The sequence below is a fragment of the Dendrobates tinctorius genome, unplaced genomic scaffold (genome assembly GCF_039654945.1).
Source record: "Dendrobates tinctorius isolate UK_male_01 unplaced genomic scaffold, ASM3965494v1 ptg000175l, whole genome shotgun sequence".
NCBI classification, from domain to species: Eukaryota; Metazoa; Chordata; class Amphibia; order Anura; family Dendrobatidae; genus Dendrobates; species Dendrobates tinctorius.
The window spans coordinates 7,093,926-7,115,211 of record NW_027361842.1 but is presented as its reverse complement, the minus strand read 5'-3'; the positions used below and the strand labels follow the sequence as shown (position 1 = coordinate 7,115,211).

The following is a 21,286-nucleotide window of genomic DNA, read 5'->3' as shown; positions in this document are numbered from 1 at the left end:
GCGGTGAGTATCCCACCACTACCATTCTTCTTCGCTTCTTGGCTGTACTTTTTGTTGTCACTTCTGGGTGCTGCTTTGTGCCCTTTTTTCTTTGCTTGCTGGTAGTGTCTTATCCTTAGCTGTGCCATCTTCGTCCTCCACAAGGCATTGGTATCGGTTTCTCAGTTGTGTGGTGGGTAATGTCTCCATGGTCTTCTTGCTTTTTTTGGTCACATGCTTCCAATCGTCTGCTTTTGGAGGTTCTCTGACACTTTCTTCACATTATGTGACTGTGACCAGTAGAGATGCTTCTGTCCTGTCTAGGAAATTCATTTTCTTTGAGTTTCAAAGTTGCAATATTTTCTTACAGACCCTGCACCTTTTCTTCTAAAAGGGCCAGTAGTCTACACTTCTGGCAGTTAACGTTGGGTTTTTCTTCTGGTCAATCTGTGAACATGTAGCACATGTTGCAGCTCACCATGTAGGTTGTCACATCTGCCATGTTGCTCCTAGATCCTGCTGACTTGCTGTGTGTCTTCCTTCTTGTGTAATCTGCTGTGTGTTTTCCTTCTTGTGTAATCTACTCAATCAGCCAAGCTTTCTTGCAATAATGTCCTAGAGGCAAAAATATGCAAATTGTCTTCTTTAAGCTTCAATCCCTGGCTTGACGATGCTTTCCAAGCAGCTGGTCCTGGCTGTACCCAACGATCTTTTTACTGAGGGAGACTCTTTGCTTTTCCCAGAAGGCACCTGGAATATGCAAATTGTCTTCTTCAAACCAGTCATTACCAGGATCCTAGTTTCATTGTGAGTAGGAGTAAGGCCCCTTTCTCACGTCCATGTCTCCAGTATGTGTGGTGACAGTTTTCACACGTACCAGAGACACGTACACACGTAGACTCATTCAAATGAATAGGTCTATGCACATGTCAGTGTGTTTCCACGGACCGTGTGTCCTTGGGCAAAACACGCTGACATTTCCGTTTTTTGCCGTCATCACAGACTGCAAAATGTCCTGCACACATGCACACAGAGAACACACACTGATGTCCTCCGTATGACACAGACAGCCACCGGGGAAGAAGTGCTACCAACGGCGGCTGGTGCTGAAGCTGTCATGTTGCGTTCCCGTGGGGGCAGCTGACACCTAAAAATGCTGCATACGGACGCATCCGCGTGTCCCTGCATATCCAATGTTAATGATAGGTACGCAGGACAATGCAGGATGCATGCGGAAGTAGGCGGAGCATAGGCGGAGCGCAGGCAGAGCTTAAGGGAGGACGTACGCAGCCATCCGCAGACCTGCCATACCCAAGTGGGAACTTAGCCATAGTGTGCCATTTTACTGTCTTTTTTCATCAGTAGACCTCACTTTACCAAAATCTGTCAGTGTCTGTTACAATATTTATAAGCTCTTTTTGGATATTAAGAAAGAAAATGCATGGAGTCATTACAACTCAAAGCATAAAGCTGTTATATGCATTTTCCTCAGACTATATTCACATGTTAAGGATTTACCTATATCATTCAATGAGACTTAGCTCTTTCTTTTCCATGCAGAATCATGACAAATTAGGAATATGCTGTTAATTTTGAGACATTTTTCCTGCTGTTTAACAATGGCGTATAAAATACCCATTTACATGCATCAGCTGCAGAATATTGGTGTATTATCTTTTGGAATTCATATTGTTAAAAAATTCTGAATCTGTGAACATGGCTTTAAAGTTGTGGCGCTGAAGCCAAAGTCATACAGTTAGTGCTAAAGGAGTTTGGAGCAGTACTTCATTGCTCATTGCAGTAAGAAAATTGCAGCAAATCATAAGGAGAGCAAAAATGTCAACTTGATCGATGTGACTCTTCACATAATATAAAAAAGATACATTTTATTATGAATTAAATCATTCTCAGAAGTTATTGATTATCATAAATTTAGATTTCAGCATCAGTCACTGTGTCATTAGATCTTGTCTTGAAGGTGGAGAATCCATATTTTCTCCATATATAGGCTGCACATTTGGGAAGAGGTACGAGGGTGAATAGTAGGGGGATGGAAGGACAAGCTCCTCTGGATGGATATATGCTGCTGTCTGTGGAATAAAAAGACATTCATGAAGTCAACATTAAAAACCATAATTTTTCTGCATATCAAAGCGGTGTCAAAGGAATTAAAACTATAAATACCTAAAGAAAATATCATGAATTCCTAAATACTTTAATTAGCAAATCAATATTATTTTCTCTAGGGAAATAATCACTACAATATATCTACCATATGCATATAGCTCTTTTCAGGGCTGGCGTCAGCACGCGGCAGACGTGGACAAGTGCTGGGGCCCTGAGCAGGCGGGGGGTCCAGTCATCGTCGGGGACAGCGGCGCACTATGGGGGCACGGTGCCTGTTCCAGTGCTCACAAATGGGCCCCCCCACCTGCTAGGAGCCCCATCACTTGCAATACTTACCTCTCCCTGCTCCAATGCAACAGCGTCCTCTGATGGTGACATTCCAGTCAGAGGACGCAATGATGTCAGGTCTGTGCGCCCTCTGCCTGAACAGTCACAGTGCAGAGAGCTGGAAGATGGTGACACTGAGGAGTCCAGAGCTGAGCAGTAGCCAGCGAGTAGGGGTGAGTATTTCATTTTTTTAATGATTGGAGCATCTTATGGAGCCAATTACATATGGAGCAGTATATGGGGCTCATTAAATATGGAGCATCTTATGGCGGCAATTAAGTATGGAGCATCTTATGGGACCAATTACATATGGAGTATCTTATGGGACCAATTATCTGTGGGGCCAATAACATATGGAACTTCTTATGAGGCCACTTATATATGGAGCATCTTATGGGGCCAATTGCATATGGAGCATCTTATGGTGCCAATTACTTATGGAGCATCTTATGGGGCCAATTATATATGGAGCATCTCATGAGGCAATTACATATGGCGCATCTTTTGTGGCCCATTACATATGGCACATCTTATGGGGCCAATTACATATGGAGCAGTATATGGGGCTCATTTTATATGAAGCATCTTATGGGGCCAATTTTACATGGAGCATTATATAGGACCCATTCTGTTTGGAGCAATATATGGGGCCCATCATACAGTGGGGAAAAAAAGTATTTAGTCAGTCAGCAATAGTGCAAGTTCCACCACTTAAAAAGATGAGAGGCGTCTGTAATTTACATCATAGGTAGACCTCAACTATGGGAGACAAACTGAGAAAAAAAAATCCAGAAAATCACATTGTCTGTTTTTTTTTCATTTTATTTGCATATTATGGTGGAAAATAAGTATTTGGTCAGAAACAAGCAATCAAGATTTCTGGCTCTCACAGACCTGTAACTTCTTCTTTAAGAGTCTCCTCTTTCCTCCACTCATTACCTGTAGTAATTTTTTCCCCACTGTATACTGGAGCATTATGTGGTGCCGATCATTATATGGGGCTCATTATACTATATGGATCAATATATGAGGCTCATTATTTTGTATGGAGCATTATACAGGGTCCATTATTCTGTATGGATCACTATATGGGGCTCATTATACTGTATGGAGCTATATATAGGGCTCATTATTCTGTATGGAGCACTATGTGGTGCCCATTCTGTATGGAGCATTATATGGGTCTCATTATACTGTATGGAGCAATATATACGATACACTTTACACTTTATTGATCCTGAGGGAAATTATGGTATTACATCAGCGTTACAAACAGCATTCCAAACATTACAACATTGCAAACAGCATTACATAAAGTAATTCCTAGACACAGATCTTTCACATGACTAACCACATTATGTAACAAACAAATTTGGGTAAGCGCAGGTACTTAAATCTTAAATCTATGATCATTGCTATTAGTGCACCAGCCATAGGTCATTGTCATCTTTCACCCGTAGGAAGTTGTTATATATCCCCATAGGAGTAGGCACATATTTCCTGAATTTCTCTTTCTTGCACTTAAGTAGGATTAGACGGTTAGAATGTGCTCTTCTGCTTCAAGAACAGCTCGTATAGTGGGTGTGTATTATTGTTCATTATAGCCCTACACTTCTTCTGAATCCTATCTTCCACTACCTACTCAAAAGAGTCAAGATGGAGACCAACAGCCACGCTTGCCTTCTTGATAAGTTTGTTGAGCTTATTAGTGTCAGCTACACGCACACTACTGCCCCAGCAAATGATAGAAAAATAGATGGTGCTTGCCACAACAGACTGGTAAAACATTTTGAGCATTTTACTACACACATTGAAAGACCTGAGCTTCCATAGAAAGTACAATCTACTCATTCCCTTTTTGTAAACCTTCTCCGTATGACACCTCCAATTGAGTTTACTGTCAAGGTGGACCTCCAAATATTTGTAGCTCTCAACCATCTCCACCTTCTGGCCAGCAATAGTGATCAGTATCCTTCTATAACTCACCACCATCTCCTTGGTTTTCTTCACATTTAGTTCTAGACAGTCTGACACCAATCCACAAAATCAGAAACCACCCTTCTATATTCCTGTTTCCCCCGGTCCCCCACAATGCCCCCTACAATCACTGAGTCATCTGAGAATTTTTGGAGGTGACAGAGATCTGATTTATACTGAAAGTCAGCTGTATACAATGTGAAGAGGAAGGGTGACAGCACTGTGCCCTGAAGGGCTCCAACATTGCTCCGTACACTGCCAGATACCACTTCCCCCACCCTTACAAACTGCGGCCTGTCCGTCAGGTAGTCGCTTATCCAGTTCACCATCTCCTCATCTACCGCCATATCAGTCAACTTATTTCGTAGGTTGGGCGGCTGTAAGGTATTGAAAGCATTTGAAAAGTCAAAGAACATGGCGCGCACTATAGTTCCCTCATTATCCAAGAATGACTGTACTGAATATAGCAGAGACACTACCGCATCATCCACCCCCAATCTCTGCTGGTACACAAACTGTAGGGGGTCAGTGTAGGCCCTCACCTCGGGCACAAGTAGGCAAATACTATTCTTTCCAACAACTTCATTGCATGCGATGTTAAGGCCACTGGATGATAGTCATGTATGGAAGTCGGAAAAGTGATCTTGGGAACCGGTACCAGGCAGGTGGTCTTCCATAGCATTGGTACTCTCTGTAACTGTAAGCTCCTGTTAAACAGGAGTTGGAAGACAGCACACAGTTGGTTTCGCATGCTCTGAGGACACGTGGACTGAGGCCATCAGGCCCAGCTGCTTTGCCAATGACTAGTTTACTAAACTGTTTCCTCACATCGCTTGGGGAGACCGAGAAAGCAAACAGTTTATCTCCCAATATCAGTGCTGCCGATCGTTCCCCTGCTCCATCCCCCATTCCTGATGACGCTGCGCATGTGTCGGTGAATCTGTTGAAAAACTCGTTCATTTCATTAGCCATGGACAGATCCACTTCTCCACGCTCCGGCTTTGCCGTAAACCCAGTTAACTGCTTCATGCCCGACCACGCTTCCATGGAATTGTTGTGTGGCAATTTATTTTCTAGTTTAATTCGGAATTCCTCACGGGCATTCTTAATTTTCCCTTTTAAGTCCCTGTGTATCAATTTCAGTTTCTTTGTATCTTTCATTTTAAATGCCGTTTTTTCTCTTCTTTTGAAAGTACTTCAATTCTTTTGTAATCTAAGGCTTGTTATTTGCATAACATCGAATCCTTTTAACTGGTACTACAGTGTCAGTACAAAAATTTATATAATCAGCTACTCTCCTGACAATATCATTTACATCATCATGCTCTCCCCTGTCACATATCATCTCCCAGTCTGTGAGGTCAAAGCAGCCTTGCAGGGCCTCCTCAGCTGCTGGGGACCACCTCCTGATTAGTTTTATAGTCGCTGGTTGTTCGCTGACAACTATTTGATAAGATGGAGACAATAGTATGAGGTTGTGGTCAGATTTCCGCAGGGGGGGTAGTGCAGATGATGAATAGGCATCTTTAACATTTGCATAGAGGAGATCCAATATACTGTTGTCCCTTGTTGCACATTTAACTTATTGATAGAACTTTGGAAGGGCTCATTATTCTGTTTGGAGCATTATAATGGGTCCATTGTTTTGTATGGAGCATTATATGGGGCTCATTATTCTCTATGGAGCACTATGTGGTGCCCAATCTATATGGAGCAATATATGGGGTCCATGATATACTGTATGGAGCATTATATGGGGCTCATTATACTGCATGGGGTCTATTATTCTATATGGAGCAATATATGAAGCTCATTATTCTGTATGGATGTCATACACAGTGTAGGACAGACGAAGTGCAACACAAAGAGATAAGGGAAGGGGGACCCAACACTCGGAAGTGGGGAGCGGAGACCCCTAGACAAATCTAACGTCTCCCTGTCTGTCCTATCATCCCTATATAGGTTCTGCACCTATTGCCAAGCAGGATACCTAATTCCTGCCTGACACTGGTGTTAAGCCCTGCAGCAGGGAGGAGAGAATGAGCGCTCAACAATCCTCACTACCACTAAAGACAACTGGGATAGACAAATTACACAAGGGAACACTTAGCTTGAGAAGACTCAGAGAGAAACACCAATGTCCTCCAAGCTCCAAAAAGGACGATAGCCGACTGCTACTGCTCCAGGCCTCAACAGGGAAATGCAAATAGAAAATATCACCCACACTTGCCAGCAGCAAGCAGGAAGTATATCAACACACATGTCCAGTTGTGACCATTAGCAAAGCCACTCATCTGCAAAGCAAACTACTGAGACCTTCTGCAGACAGATGCAGTGCGATGGTCTGCAATTTCTGACACATCCGTGACAATGGAGCACTATTTGGTGCCCATAATACTGTAAGGAGGACTACAATTTCCAGTTTCTGAGCTAGTGTAGAAGTTACAATAGATATGTGATGTAAGAAGTAAGTCAGTAGTGGAACTTTCAGAGAAAAATATAATAGAAAGATGTGCACCGCTTCTGTATTTTTCATCCACCCCTGGTTTTGGCTTACAAAAACTGATGTAATATTCTGACCAAGTACTGAACGTGTGAACATGACCTGATAGAAACCTCACTGATAGAACACTGATAGAAACCTCTCCTAGAAAATTAGGACAGGTGCCTATGATCATGTGCAGTAAAAGCATCTCCCTCTTCATGTTTAGGAATATGTGCTACCATTGGATATTCTAATGTGATACTTGAGACCCCGGGAGTGCTGAGGTAAGAAGAGGCTACTCAAACTGCTGTCCGCCTTGTCTATCTTATTTAGTACTGGAGATACTAAGGGTGCTGAGCTAAGAAGAGGTTGTTCACACTGCTGTCCACCACATCATTCTGATGTGATATTGGAGATACCAGGGGTTCTGAGGTAACAAGAGGCTCCTCACACTGCTGTCTGTCACATCTTTCTGATGTTATACTGGAGATACAAGGGGTGCTGAGGTAAGAAGAGACTGCTCACACTGCTGTCCACGCTGTCTGTCTGATCTAATAATGGAGATACCAGGAGTGCTAAGATAAGAAGAGGCTGCTCTCATTTCTGTCCAACCTGTCTATCTGATCTAATATTGGAGATACCAGAAGTGTTAATGTAAGAAAAAGCTGCTCAAACTGCAGTCCACTATGTCAATATGATCTAATACTGGAGATAACAGGTGAAATGAGATAAGGAGATTCTGCTCAGACTACTGTCCACTCTATCTATATATGTAAAGCTGAGTCTATGTATGCGTGTAAGTATCAAGCCACACCCACTCCACATAGCCCTGCCCACTGGTGGTTGGAGAGTGGGGTTGCAGAGGGAAAATGCGGGATGCAGGTGGAGAGCAAAGCTGCGAGGGAGAGTGCAGGACAAAGATGGAGAGGGGGACTGTGGAGGGATAGAGTGGGATGGCACATGGAGAGCGGGTCTGTGGAGGGAGAGAGTGGGGCTGTGGAGGGAGAGAGTGGGGCTGTGGAGGGAGAGAGCGGAGCTGTGGAGGGAGAGCGAGACACAAATGGAGAGGGGGCTGCGGAGAGATAGAGCGGGACGGCGCAAAGACAGCGAGGCTGTGGAGGGAGAGAACAGGGCTGTGGAGGGAAAGCTGGACACGGAAGGAGAGCAGGGCTGCGGAGGGATAGAACAAGACAGTGCATGGAGAGCAGGGTTTCAGAGGGAGAGAGCGGGACGGTGGGTGGAGAGCAGGGCTGTTAAGGAGGAGAGCAGGACCCACAGTTAGTTACTATGCCCGTGCAACACCACGATCTTCAGCTAGTTTGATCTAATACTGGAAATACCATAAGCTCTAAGACAAGAGGCCGCTCACAGTGCAGCCCATCCTGTCTTCCTGATCTAACACTGGAAATAGCACGAATGTTGATATGAGAAAAAGTTGTTCACACTCCAATCCACTATGTCAATTTGATATAATACTGGAGCTACCAGGGGTCCTGAGCTAAGAAGAAGCTACTCATACTGCTGCCTACCCTGACTTTCTGATTTGATACTGGGGCTATGAGGTGTGCAAGTACATACATACAGTAGCTACTGTGAGTATGTTTTTATTATTTAAATATATATCTCATCTGTATGGCTATAAATGAGGTAACAAGTGTCTCAATTTAAAAGACTTCAATAAAAAAGTAATACTAAAGAAAAGCTTTTAGAGAATTTCTCCATTAGATACAAAATAAAGCAGAATACAATATGCAAACAACCCAAGTATATAGGACTTACCAAAGGAGGATATTTATAGTATATTGAGTTACTGATATTAATGGGGTAGGTGCTCTGAATATCTGCATCCCTCGCATTCACAAGTCGAATGAACAGTTCTGCATTTTCTAACTAGACAAGAAAATGAAAATAATCAATTAATGAATTTGCAATAATTCACTGTCTTTCATTTGTAGATATAATCTATATTATCAATATAGTATCTGTAGTCTTATGTCCCAGCTATATTTCAGATTATTTTACACAATGACAATATATACATTATAGTTGTATAATATCTTGGACACATGGTTGTACCTGTGGCACTCCATTTAAAGCTCCTGTTGTCAGTGACGGCTTAACAGGAAGAATTCGAACTGGTATTTTCCACTGTCCACTTATGACTCGGTTCTGATAATCAAAAATGTCCACCTTCACCCATCCTCGAGGAATCAAGCGACTGACTTCCTGCCCATAAGGATCATATCCACCAGATGCTTGAAATTGAATTATTAGAGATATGTTAGGAGAAGGTCGTACCCTTAAAAAAAAAAAAAAAAAAAAAACTTAATTTGATTTACCATTATTTATGCTGGATCTATATTCTGAAAGTTTTAAATATTTTTACAACAGAGTACAATAACTGAAAAGTGAGTTGGTCAAGGTTTGCCATGTTCTGGCGATTATTACTGTATGTTATCTGAAACAACACTTTCATGACATTAATTCTATTATTAAACAAAGTCCATCTTGTATAAGATCCCATAGATGTCTCAGAGGAAGCTATGACATTTATAGAATTTTGCAGTTAAACAGGCAAGAAGCATCCTGTGAACATGGCACTTGTGTCCTTAAGGTCGAGTTCAGATGAGTATATGAAAAATTGCCCTATTTTCAGCTGTCACTTTTATCCATTTTGTCATCCACGTGTCTGAATTTTACGTCCACGTGACATCGTTGTTGCATCCATTTTTACAGAGCCACTGAGGAGCCAAAGCAAAAATTGGCCACAAATTACTCCATTTTGGAAACTACCCAACTCAAGGAGTTTATCTAGGGGTGTGGTATACTTTTTAAACCCACTTGTGCTTCACTGGAATCTCTATATATAACACTGTACTGTATGTATGTGTGTGTGTGGGTATCATCAACCAATCACAAAGCATCTTTCATTTCACCAGAGCTGGTTAAAAGAAGCTGAGCTGTGATTGGTTGCTATGAGCAAGTTTTACCACTTGACAACACCTCAGCAGACACTGACATGGTGGGAGAAATCCAGCATCCCTGGGAACATAAGCTCCCAGCCATTGTCTGCCCCCCCAGACAGGAGCAGAGAGCACATGACAGAAATGAACCCCCCCCTTCCCATGCCCATATATACATCCTCCATCCCATAGGCACATCTTCCCTCTTAAAGGGATCTCCGGTATGGAAGTCAGAGCGAATCCATCCAGCGCATTGGTTTCGACCTCAGGCCTCTCTTAAAGGGATCCCTGGTATGGAAGTTAGGACCATTCCACTCAGCTCTGTGGTTCTGACCCCAGGGTCTCTTAAAGGGATCGTTGGTATGCAAGTTAGGGCAAATCCACTCAGTGTTTTGGTACTGACCCCAGGCCTTTCTTAAAGGGATCTCTGGTATGGAAGGCAGGGCAAAACCATCCAGTGCTTTGGTTCTGACCCCATGCCTCTCTTAAAGGGATCCTTGGTATGGAAGTCAGGGCAATTGCCTTCAAATGCTCTGCTACTGACCCCAGGCTCTCTTAACGGGATCTCCTGTACTGAAGTTAGGGCAAATCCCTCAGTGCTGATCCTGACCCCAGGCTTCTATTAAAGGGATCTTTGGTATGATAGTCAGGGCAAATCCACTCAGCTCTCTGGTTCTGATCCGAGGCTTTCTTAAAGGGATCTCCGATATGGAAATTAGGGTAAATCCCTCAGCGCTCTGATTCTCACCCCAGGCTTCTATTAAAGGGATCATTGGTATGGAAGTCAGGACAAATCCACTCAGCGCTCTGGTTCTGACAACAGGCCTCTCTTAAAGGGATCCCCGGTATGGCAGTTAGGACCATTTCACTCAGTGCTCTGGTTTTGACCCAAGGCCCCTCTTAAAGGGATCCCCGGTATGGAAGTGAGGGCAAATCCACTCTGCACTTTGGTACTGACCTCATGCCTCTCTTAAAGGGATCCTCGGTATGGAAGTCAGGGCAATTGCCTTCAAATGCTCTGGTACTGACCCCAGGCTCTCTTAAAGGGATCGATGCGGCAGCTCTGGTTCTGACCCCAGGCTGATGGGATGATGTGGGATATTAGGGGCAGTAGTCCGGTGTCTCTGGCAGATGGGATGATGTGCGATTATTAGGGGTAGTAGTCCGGTGGCTCTGGCTGACGGGATGATGTGGGGTATTAGGGGTAGTAGTCAGGTGGCTTTTACGGGATGATGTGAGATATTATGGGTAGTAGTCCGGTGGCTCTGGGTGATGGGACGATGTGGGATATTAGGAGAAATAGAGGAAAAAATATTCAGCCTACCGTACATCAGTGTCCATATAGTCCATAAGCGGTCTGATGCCAGGAGATGTCCAGTGCAGTTCAACTGGCGCTATAAATCCAATTCCAAAGAAAAAAAGAGGGGGTCTCCAGCACCAAAATTAGTGAAAAAAGATAAAACTCACATTTATTAGGAAGGTTTTAAAATCATATTAATAAGCCACCATGACAGGCAAGGCTACCTTACGCATTTCAGACAGATATTACATGTCCTTAGTCATAGGTATATCTTATCAAAACTAGGAAGCTTAAATAAATGAATACATGAGGAGACTGCAAAGTGAACACCCAGTTTCAGGTAATTAATTAGCTCCACCCTATTCAGACCAAAGCAAGTAATGTTACTAAACAAAGCTAACATATAAATAAGAAATATATGTTTGCAGACATACAGTAAATGAATACATGCAAAAACAGCAATAAACCATAAATCACAATAGATGAGTATTAAAAAAAAACCAAAAAAACATATTACATTATATATTGCAAATCTGATCTATAATTTAAACCTTTCGGTGCACGAGCATCAAGAAGCAGGATCCATTTAGCCTCAGCTGATAATAGTGCAGCAAACCAATCACCACCTCGCTCTGCTCTGTTAATTCTCTCTATGCCCCTCACGGACAACGTAGATAAATCACCTCCATGCACTTCTGAGAAGTGTTTTGATAAACCAGAGCTAGGTCTTTTATTGCTATAGCGATCCGTAGTCTCCACAGGGGAAGAAGCAGAAATATGTTCAGCTAATCGTTTCTTTAATTTACGTGATGTACAACCCAACATAATATTTGCTGCATGCTTCACAGCTAGCTAAATACACTACATAAGTTGTTGAACAGTTTATAAATGTTTTTATCTTATACATTTTACCATTATTAGCTGAAAACTCTTTACAATTAGCCATATATCTGCACAGATTATATCTGGAGGTACCACACCTAAATGAACCCACTGTGCTGAGCCACATATTACTGCTTCTAGGGGTAATATACAGACTTGGTGATAGCAAATTGCCCAAATTTGTGGATTTTCTAGCTACAACGTTCACACCATTTGACAGAATTTCCTTCAGAATTGGATCCTGTTCCAACATATGTATATATTTAAGAAGAGCTTTTTTATGTTAATAAAATCCAGACTATATGGGGTAGAAAATGTAAGCTGATTTTTATAATCTGATCCTGGTTCCTTATCTATCAACAAATCTGATCTTGATTTTTTAGTAGCAATAAATAAAGCCCCCTTAAGAGATTTATTAGAGTACCCTCTCTGTTTCAATCTATCAAATATAACTCCACATTCTGAATGGAAGGAAATTTCAGTCGAACACAATCTACGTGCCCTCACAAATTCTCCAATAGGTAAATTGCGGATGGTATTAGCCGTGTGTGAACTAGTAGCATGTAATGTAGAATTAACGCTTGTAGGTGTTCTATATAAAGCAGTGGTGATCAAACCGGTCTTATCTCCATGTAGAAAAACATCCAAAAAAGGAGCAGAATTTTTATGAATATCCACCTTGAATTTCAAATTTAGGGGTTATCATTCAGATATCTTTGAAAATCCACACAAGACATCTGTACATCATGTTGTGTGCTAGTACGCCAGATAATCACCAAATCATCTAAAATTCTGCTCCTTTTTTCGATGTTTTTCTACATGGAGATGATAAGACCGGTTTGATCACCACTGCTTTATATAGAAAACCTACAAGCGGTAATTCTACATTACATGCTACTAGTTCACACACGGCTAATACCATCCGCAATTTACCTATTGGAGAATTTGTGAGGGCACGTAGATTGTGTTCGACTGAAATTTCCTTTCATTCAGAATGTGGAGTTATATTTGATAGATTGAAACAGAGAGGCTACTCTAATAAATTTCTTAAGGGGGCTTTATTTATTGCTACTAAAAAATCAAGATCAGATTTGTTGAGGGATAATGAACCAGGATCAGATGATAAAAATCAGCTTACATTTTCTACCCCATATAGTCTGGATTTTATTAACATAAAAAGGCTTTTCTTAAATATATACCTATGTTGGAACAGGATCCAATTCTGAAGGAAATTCTGTCAAATGGTGTTAACGTTGTAGCTAGAAAATCCACAAATTTGGGCAATTTGCTATCACCAAGTCTGTATATTACCCCTAGAAGCAGTAATATGTGGCTCAGCACAGTGGGTTCATTTAGGTGTGGTACCTCCAGATGTAATCTGTGCAGATATATGGCTAATTGTAAAGAGTTTTCAGCTAATAATGGTAAAATTTATAAGATAAAAACATTTATAAACTGTTCAACAACTTATGTAGTGTATTTAGCTAGCTGTGAAGCATGCAGCAAATATTATGTTGGTTGTACATCACGTAAGTTAAAGAAACGATTAGCTGAACATATTTCTGCTTCTGCCCCTGTGGAGACTACTGATCGCTATAGCAATAAAAGACCTAGCTCTGGTTTATCAAAACACTTCTCAGAAGTGCATGGAGGTGATTTATCTACGTTGTCCGTGAGGGGCATAGAGAGAATTAACAGAGCAGAGCAAGGTGGTGATTGGTTTGCTGCACTATTATCAACTGAGGCTAAATGGATCCTGCTTCTTGATGCTCGTGCACCGAAAGGTTTAAATTATAGATCAGATTTGCAATATATAATGTAATAAGGTTTTTTGTTTTTTTTTGCAATACTCATCTATTGTGATTTATGGTTTATTGCTGTTTTTGCATGTATTCATTTATGTCTGCAAACATATATTTCTTATTTATATGTTAGCTTTGTTTAGTAACATTACTTGCTTTGGTCTGAATAGGGTGGAGCTAATTAATTACCTGAAACTGGGTGTTCACTCTGCAGTCTCCTCATGTATTCATTTATTTAAGCTTCCTAGTTTTGATAAGATATACCTATGACTAAGGACATGTAATATCTGGCTGAAATGCGTAAGGTAGCCTTGCCTGTCATGGTGGCTAATTAATATGATTTTAAAACCTTCCTAATAAATGTGAGTTTTATCTTTTTTCACTAATTTTGGTGCTGGAGACCCCCTCTTTTTTTCTTTGGAGTGGGATATTAGGGGTTGTTGTCCGGTAGCTCTGGCTGACGGGATGATGTGGGATATTATAGTGAAGGTGACTATGCGGTGTGGGCGGGGCTCTACACTCAGCTTTATATTTATATAGATATAATCATTATAATTTGTTATAACTAACCGTAGTTAGTTACTGTGCCCGGGCAGTGCCGAGCTCTTCAGCTAGTTTATAATATTGGGCCCTGAAAATGAAATATTATATTTTTATTCCTCAAAAATGTTGATTTACCCCCAAATTTCTCATTTTCAGAAGGTTAACAGGAGAAATTGTACTAGAAATTGTTTGGTCTAATTTCTCCTGATTAAATAGATACCCCACTTGGGGTTTAATAGGAGAAAATAGATCACATAATTTGTTTTTCCATTTCTCCTGAGTTCGCACCATTTTTGAGTGCAGATTTTGATAGAATGGTTAGCAAGCACCATGTCACTTTGGCAGAGCCCCTGAGATGCCAGAACAGCAGAACATCCCATAAGTGACCCCATTTTACAAATTGCAACCCTCAATCAATTCATACAGTGATGCAGTGGTCATATTATCACAACAGAAGTGTCATAGAATTTTAAACCTTTGGGCGGTGAATAAAAATTGATCAAATTTTTACCATTAAATTGTTGCTTACAATTTTACATTTCCACAAGTGGGAATAAGTGAATGTCACAAAGTGTCTTCTGAACATAGCAGTTCCCCATATGTGGCTCTACAATATTGCTTGGCCACATGGCAGGGCTTAGGAGATAAGAATCACTTTTTGACTTGGAGAGCAGATTTTCCCAGCATAGATTTCTAACTCCATTTGTAGATCCTATAAGTTCCAGAATAGCAGAAATCCATTCATATGACCCTATTTTAGAAACTGCACCCCTCTGGGAATTCATCTGTAGGTGCAGTGACTATTTTGAACCCATCGGTGTTTTCCAAAATCAAGCACAGTGGATGTTTGAAAGTGAAAATTGCAAATATGCCATAGTTGTAGCCAATACATTTTGTCCAGCTTGTGATTTGCTACAGTAATGCCAAAATGTGGACACTAACTGTAATCTACTCACATTCTGGGGCTTAGAAGGGAGGGAGGCATTTGGATTTGAAAATGCACATTTTGCTGAATTTCTTTTTTGGGGAGCCATGTCTCTCTTCCAGAGTTGGGGACGGAACTGAGTGGGAGCTTGTTTTTGTGGGTTGAGGTGGTATTTTGGAGTACATAACATTTTGGCTCACTTTTAAGACTCGGTTCACCTTTATCCTGTGGTCTACGCTGAGTAATTACATTGTAAATCTCCAAAATACGTGATTCAGAAAGAACCTCCAATGGATCCATTTACTATACTGAGGCAGGCACAGTTACTCTAGACTCATTCTGGTCTACATTCAGCGATGTCCATCTTTTCAGTGGTCAACTGATTTTTTTTTTTTGTGCACGCCTAAAATGATGGACACTAACTGATCATAGGCCAGAAAGAGTGCAAAGCGCCTCCAGCTGCCTCATTAAAGTGAATCTTCCGTTGGAGCTTTCATCTGAATCATGTAGTTGACTTTTTTTGTTTTACAGTGTTCACTGTTTTTCTTGGATGCTAAGTGCTCTTTTCCAACTACTATATTATACAGCACACTGACTAATGTTACTCAAAAGGATTGCTCAGATGATAGTTTTTTCAAGCGTGCCAAAAAAATTGCAACATGCACTATTTTCTGTATATCGAATGATTGTCGCCCATTTAGGTATGTAGATGTATGTTGCATCCAATTATTACATTGCCATTATCAACCTAGGAAACTGTATTTAATCATGAATGGTTTAAAATATTGATGTATAAAATCCAATGGCACATGGATATCAAATGGGCGTAAAATATTGTCACACGCATGATAATATGGACAAAAAACATCAAAGTTTTCTGTTTTAAAATCAAATAATTTTCATACAGTTGTTTAACCCCCAATCTAACACTCAAATGAATGTAGTGTAAAGGAATATCAGCCACGACCAAGTAACTCACATGCAGTGCATCCAAAAGGAGGTTCAGGGAGCTCCTTAGCAGTTCCAATAGCACCCACTGAGACACTTTATTACATAAAATTCTTTACCTTTACATAGCGCTGAGTACTGTACATGAAAATAATATATAACTGCATAATGGTGACTAAAAAAAGTACTGTAATTATAACAAGTAAAGTACCTGGGCACAGCCTGCTTCGTAGACAGAATTGCTATATTCTGTTTCTTGCTTTCGTACAACTTGGATAGTGAAGCATCACAATACACAGGTGGAAGAGTAGAAGGATTTCCCATTTCCTGCCCTCCACTACACAAACTAACCACTAGTCTGCATACTCGATAAGATGGGTCAAGTCCAAGAAGATAGTCATAAAATACTACAAAGCCAGAACTGCAAGTCAAAAGCAAAAAAGTTAGCACAAAAAAATGAATCCAACAAGTAAAAAACAAAAAAAAAAATTTAGTAGAAGATTTCCATATTTGTTTTTCTAGCAGATTCTGTATTTGGTAATATACATCGAAAAATATTTATCAAAGCAATCTAGAAATCTATACATAAATGAATAAATAGCATAGCTGTCGACTTAGGCTGAGTGCAGACGGAGTTTTGAGCCCTGCGGATTTTTCCGTGCAGAATGTAAGAAAACCGCAGGTCAAATGACCTGCATTTTTCCTGCGGATTTCTTCCATTTTTCACGCGGTTTTCATGCGGTTTTCCATCGCGGTTTTCCCCCTGTGGATTTGGTAACAGGGGAGATAGAAAACCGCACAAAAGAAGTAACATGCTGCGGATTTTGTACCGCAGGAAAACCGCGCGGAAAAATCCGCAGCGTCTGCACAGCGTTTTTTTTTTTTCATTCATTTTAAAGGTACTGTACATCACAATGCGGATATGCAACGTTTCTGCGCGGTAAAATCCGCTGCGGAAACGCTGCAAATCAGCATCATGTGCACATGGCCTCAATCATCCACAACTGAGGCTCCTGTTTGCAAAAAAAAATATGTTGAAAACCTAGAGAAGATTTGTATAGTTATTTACTATATTGGTGAAAAAAATATATAAAAGCCCTCTAAGACTGAAAATTAACCCGTGGGGTAAGATTTATCATTTGCATTATTTTTTTTATCAAAATCTCATACAGTAATTGATAAAGTTGTTGGATCTTTAACTAGTGAGAAAGTGAAAAACATTTCAAATAAGTCGTATAAATATGTCTAAATTCTGACCAAGCAGCAAGCCGTGCCTGCTCTACATTCATGTTTGGTGCAAATGGTTAGGCAACTTTTTTGTCTAAATAATATCAAGTTTATTAATATAAACAAGAAGAATCTACAAAATAAGATCCAATTATAGAATAAAGAGATAAAATGGTAATATATCAGTCGTAAGCTAGTTTCACATGTCCGTGAAATACTAACACTGAGATCGCAATAGCTAGTATCCTGAACTGAAATAACTGCTTCACAGACATATGGCTGGGTGTTGCGAGATTATGGACAGGTATTGAAGGAAATAACCATATGGCACAGTTACATCTTACAAGAAAATAAAGGATTTAATTAAATGTCAGCATTATAAATTCTACAAAGAGTGGTATGAGAAATTGCATTTAACGACTTCATGACATGCGGCGTACTTGTACAGCTCAAATCAGAAGTGGGTGTATGGAGCAGGCTCATGGGGTGAGCCCGCCTCATACCCGCCTCTCAGATTTGCAGGTGGAACAGAGTTGACAGTGGCATTTAACATATGCTGACATAGGGGTGCGTCATTCCATGCGCCTATCGGTGCACCTCTGACTGCAGAAGACCCACGTGCTAGTCAATACGGAGCTCCTTTGCAACCCTACCTGTGGCAAGGCTTCAAAAGGAGACCATGATTTTTGCTATATACAGAAATGCTGTGGCATCGCTGTATATAGCACAAGCAATCAGATGATTGCAGCTTCAAGTCACCTAAGTAGACTACTGTATTAGGAACAGTTAAAAGCAAAAAAAATAACAAAAATAAAAAAACATAAAAGTTCAAATCACCCCTTTTATCCCATTAAAAATAAAGATATTAAAGAAAATGAAAAAATGCACATTTGTGGTACCGTCGGGTTCAGAAAAGTCTGATAAATCAAAATATTAAAAAAATTAACCAGATGTGTTAATTAATGTATTTTTCTACTATGAATTATCTCACTGATTTTTCAGGTATTACATTGGCTACCATTTTTTCCTTAAACTGTCACAAAACGAAAGACATATATTTCTCATCTACACACGTGGTCAAAATTGTTGGTACCCCTCATTTAATGACAGAAAAATCCAAAATGGTCACAGAAATAACTTGAATCTGACAAAAGTAATAATAAATCAAAAATCTATGAAAATAAACAAATGAAAGTCAGACATTGCTTTTCAACCATGTTTCCACAGAATAAGAAAAAAATAAAACTCATGAAATAGGCCTGGACAGAAATGATGGTACCCCGGAAAATAATGTGACAAAAGGGACATGTTAAATCAAGGTGTGTCCACTAATCAGCATCACAGGTGTCTACAATCTTGGAATCAGTGAGTGGGCCTGTATAGAGGGCTACAGATACTCACTGTGCTGTTTGGTGACATGGTGTGTTTCACACCCAATATGGGCCAGAGGAAGCGAAGGAAAGAGTTGTCTCAGCAGATTAGAAAGAAAATTATAGACAAACATGTTAAAGGTAAAGGTTATAAGACCATCTCCAAGCAGCTTGATGTTCCTGTAACTACAGTTGCACAAATTATTCAGAAATTTAAGCTCCATGGGACTGTAGCCAACCTCTTTAGACGTGGCCACGGGAGGAAAATTGATGACAAATCAAAGAGACGGATAATACGAATGGTAACAAAAGAGCCCAGAAAAACTTCTAAACAGATTAAAGGTGAACTTCAAGCTAACGGAACTCCAGTGTCAGATTGCACCCTCCGTCATTGTATGAGCCAAAGTGGACTTCAAGGAGGATATCATTGTTGAAAAAAAAAACATAAAAAAGCCTGACTGGAATTTGTCAAACTACATGTTGTCAAGCCACAAAGCTTCTTGGAGAATGTCCTATCAGCAGCTCATCAGCTCTATGTTCACAGATGGAAAAATGAAGCATATCAAGAAAAAAACACTATCCCTACTGTGAAACATGGAGGAGGCTCTGTTATGATCGGGCAGTCAAAGGAGCGCTAGGAGATATCGCAGAAAATATTTCTTTATTCCACAATGTGTTTCGACGGCCAAATGCCGTTTTTAGCAGGTTTCACCTGATGAAGACGGTGTTTGGCCGTTGATACGCGTTGTGGAATAAAGAAATATTTTCTGCAATATCTCCTAGCGCTCCTGTGACCACATTCGTTTGCACCCTGTAAGTTCCATCCCTCTTTGAGGGCCCACGGCTGGAGCTGCCATGGACAGATTGCTTCTTCAATCAACTCACCCCCTGTGGCTCTGTTCTCAGTGCTCCCCAGAGACCGCTTACTTCATTCTTCCTGTTATGCTCGGGGGCTGCTTTGCTGCATCTGGCACAAAGTGTCTAGAATCTGTGCAGGGTACAATGAAATCACAAGACTATGAAGGGATTCTAGAGAGAAATGTATTGCCCAGTGTCAGAAAGCTTGGTCTCAGTCGCAGGTCATGGGTCTTGCAACAGGATAATGACCCAAAACATACAGCTAAAAACACCCAAGTATGGCCAGGAGGAAAACATTAGACTATTCTGAAGTGGCCTTCTATGCATCCTGACTAGAGTTGAGCGATACCGTCCGATACTTCAAAGTATCAGATCGGAATGGATCGGCCGATCTTAAAAAAAAGTATCGGTATCGCCGATTCCGATACCGGAAGTCCCATTCAAGTCAATGGGACTTCCGGTATCGGAATAAGAAAAACCCTGTTTTTGCCTTGTACAGCCTCTCTGGGGTCTGTACGGGCCTTTCGGGGGGCTGTGCCGGCCTGCCAGGGGGTCTGTGCAGGCTCCGGTGGTCTGTGCCGGCCTGCCGGGGGGCTGTGCCGGCCTGCCGGTGGTCTGTGCAGGCTCCGGTGGGCTGTGCCGGCCTGCCGGGGGGCTGTGCAGGCTCCGGGGGGGCTGTGCCGGCCTGCCGGTGGTCTGTGCAGGCTCCGGGGGGCTGTGCCGGCCTGCCGGTGGTCTGTGCAGGCTTCGGGGGTCTGTGCAGGCATCGTCCGATGGGACTACAAGTCCCATCGGGCGATGTCTGCTACCATGACAGTGATTGACACATTAGCCAATGATGGGACAGTAGTAGTCCCATCATCCGGCTAATGTGTTGAATGTAAAAAAAAAAAAAAAAATTACATGCTACATACATACAACATGCATACTACATATAACATACATACTACATATATAACATGCAACATGCATACTACATACATGCTACATTCATACTACATATATACTACATGCAACATACATACTACATATATACTACATGCATGCAACATGCATACTACATATATACTACATGCTACATACATACTACATATATACTACATGCATGCTACATACATACTACATATATACTACATGCATGCTACATAAATACTACATATATACTACATGCATGCTACATACATACTGCATGCTACATACATACTACATGCTACATACATACCACATATATACTACATACATACTACATGCATGCTACATGCTACATACATACCACATACATACTACATACATACTACATGCATGCTACATGCATGCTACATGCTACATACATAACACATATATACTACATGCATGCTACATACATACATGCTACATACATACCACATATATACTACATACATACTACATACATACTACATGCATGCTACATACATACTACATGCTACATACATACCACATATATACTACATGCATGCTACATACATACTACATGCTACATACATACTACATATATACTACATGCATGCTACATACATAATACATGCTACATACATACTACATATATACTACA

At 40.9% G+C, this 21,286-nt stretch overlaps 1 protein-coding gene across 2 annotated transcripts in view; it reads right to left on the bottom strand.

The window, feature by feature from the left end:
• Window positions 1-1,850: 1,850 nt before the first annotated feature.
• Window positions 1,851-21,286, bottom strand: part of LOC141054166 (coiled-coil domain-containing protein 17-like) — a 153,717-nt gene continuing 134,281 nt past the window's right edge. For both annotated transcript variants that reach the window (XM_073551362.1, XM_073551361.1), the window contains 4 exons: window positions 16,470-16,679; window positions 8,972-9,194; window positions 8,675-8,785; window positions 1,851-2,069 (listed from right to left, as the gene is read on the bottom strand). In XM_073551362.1, coding sequence (XP_073407463.1) covers window positions 1,929-2,069; window positions 8,675-8,785; window positions 8,972-9,194; window positions 16,470-16,679 — 685 coding nt within the window. In that variant the 3' untranslated portion in view covers window positions 1,851-1,928. The remainder of the gene's footprint in view (window positions 2,070-8,674; window positions 8,786-8,971; window positions 9,195-16,469; window positions 16,680-21,286) is intronic.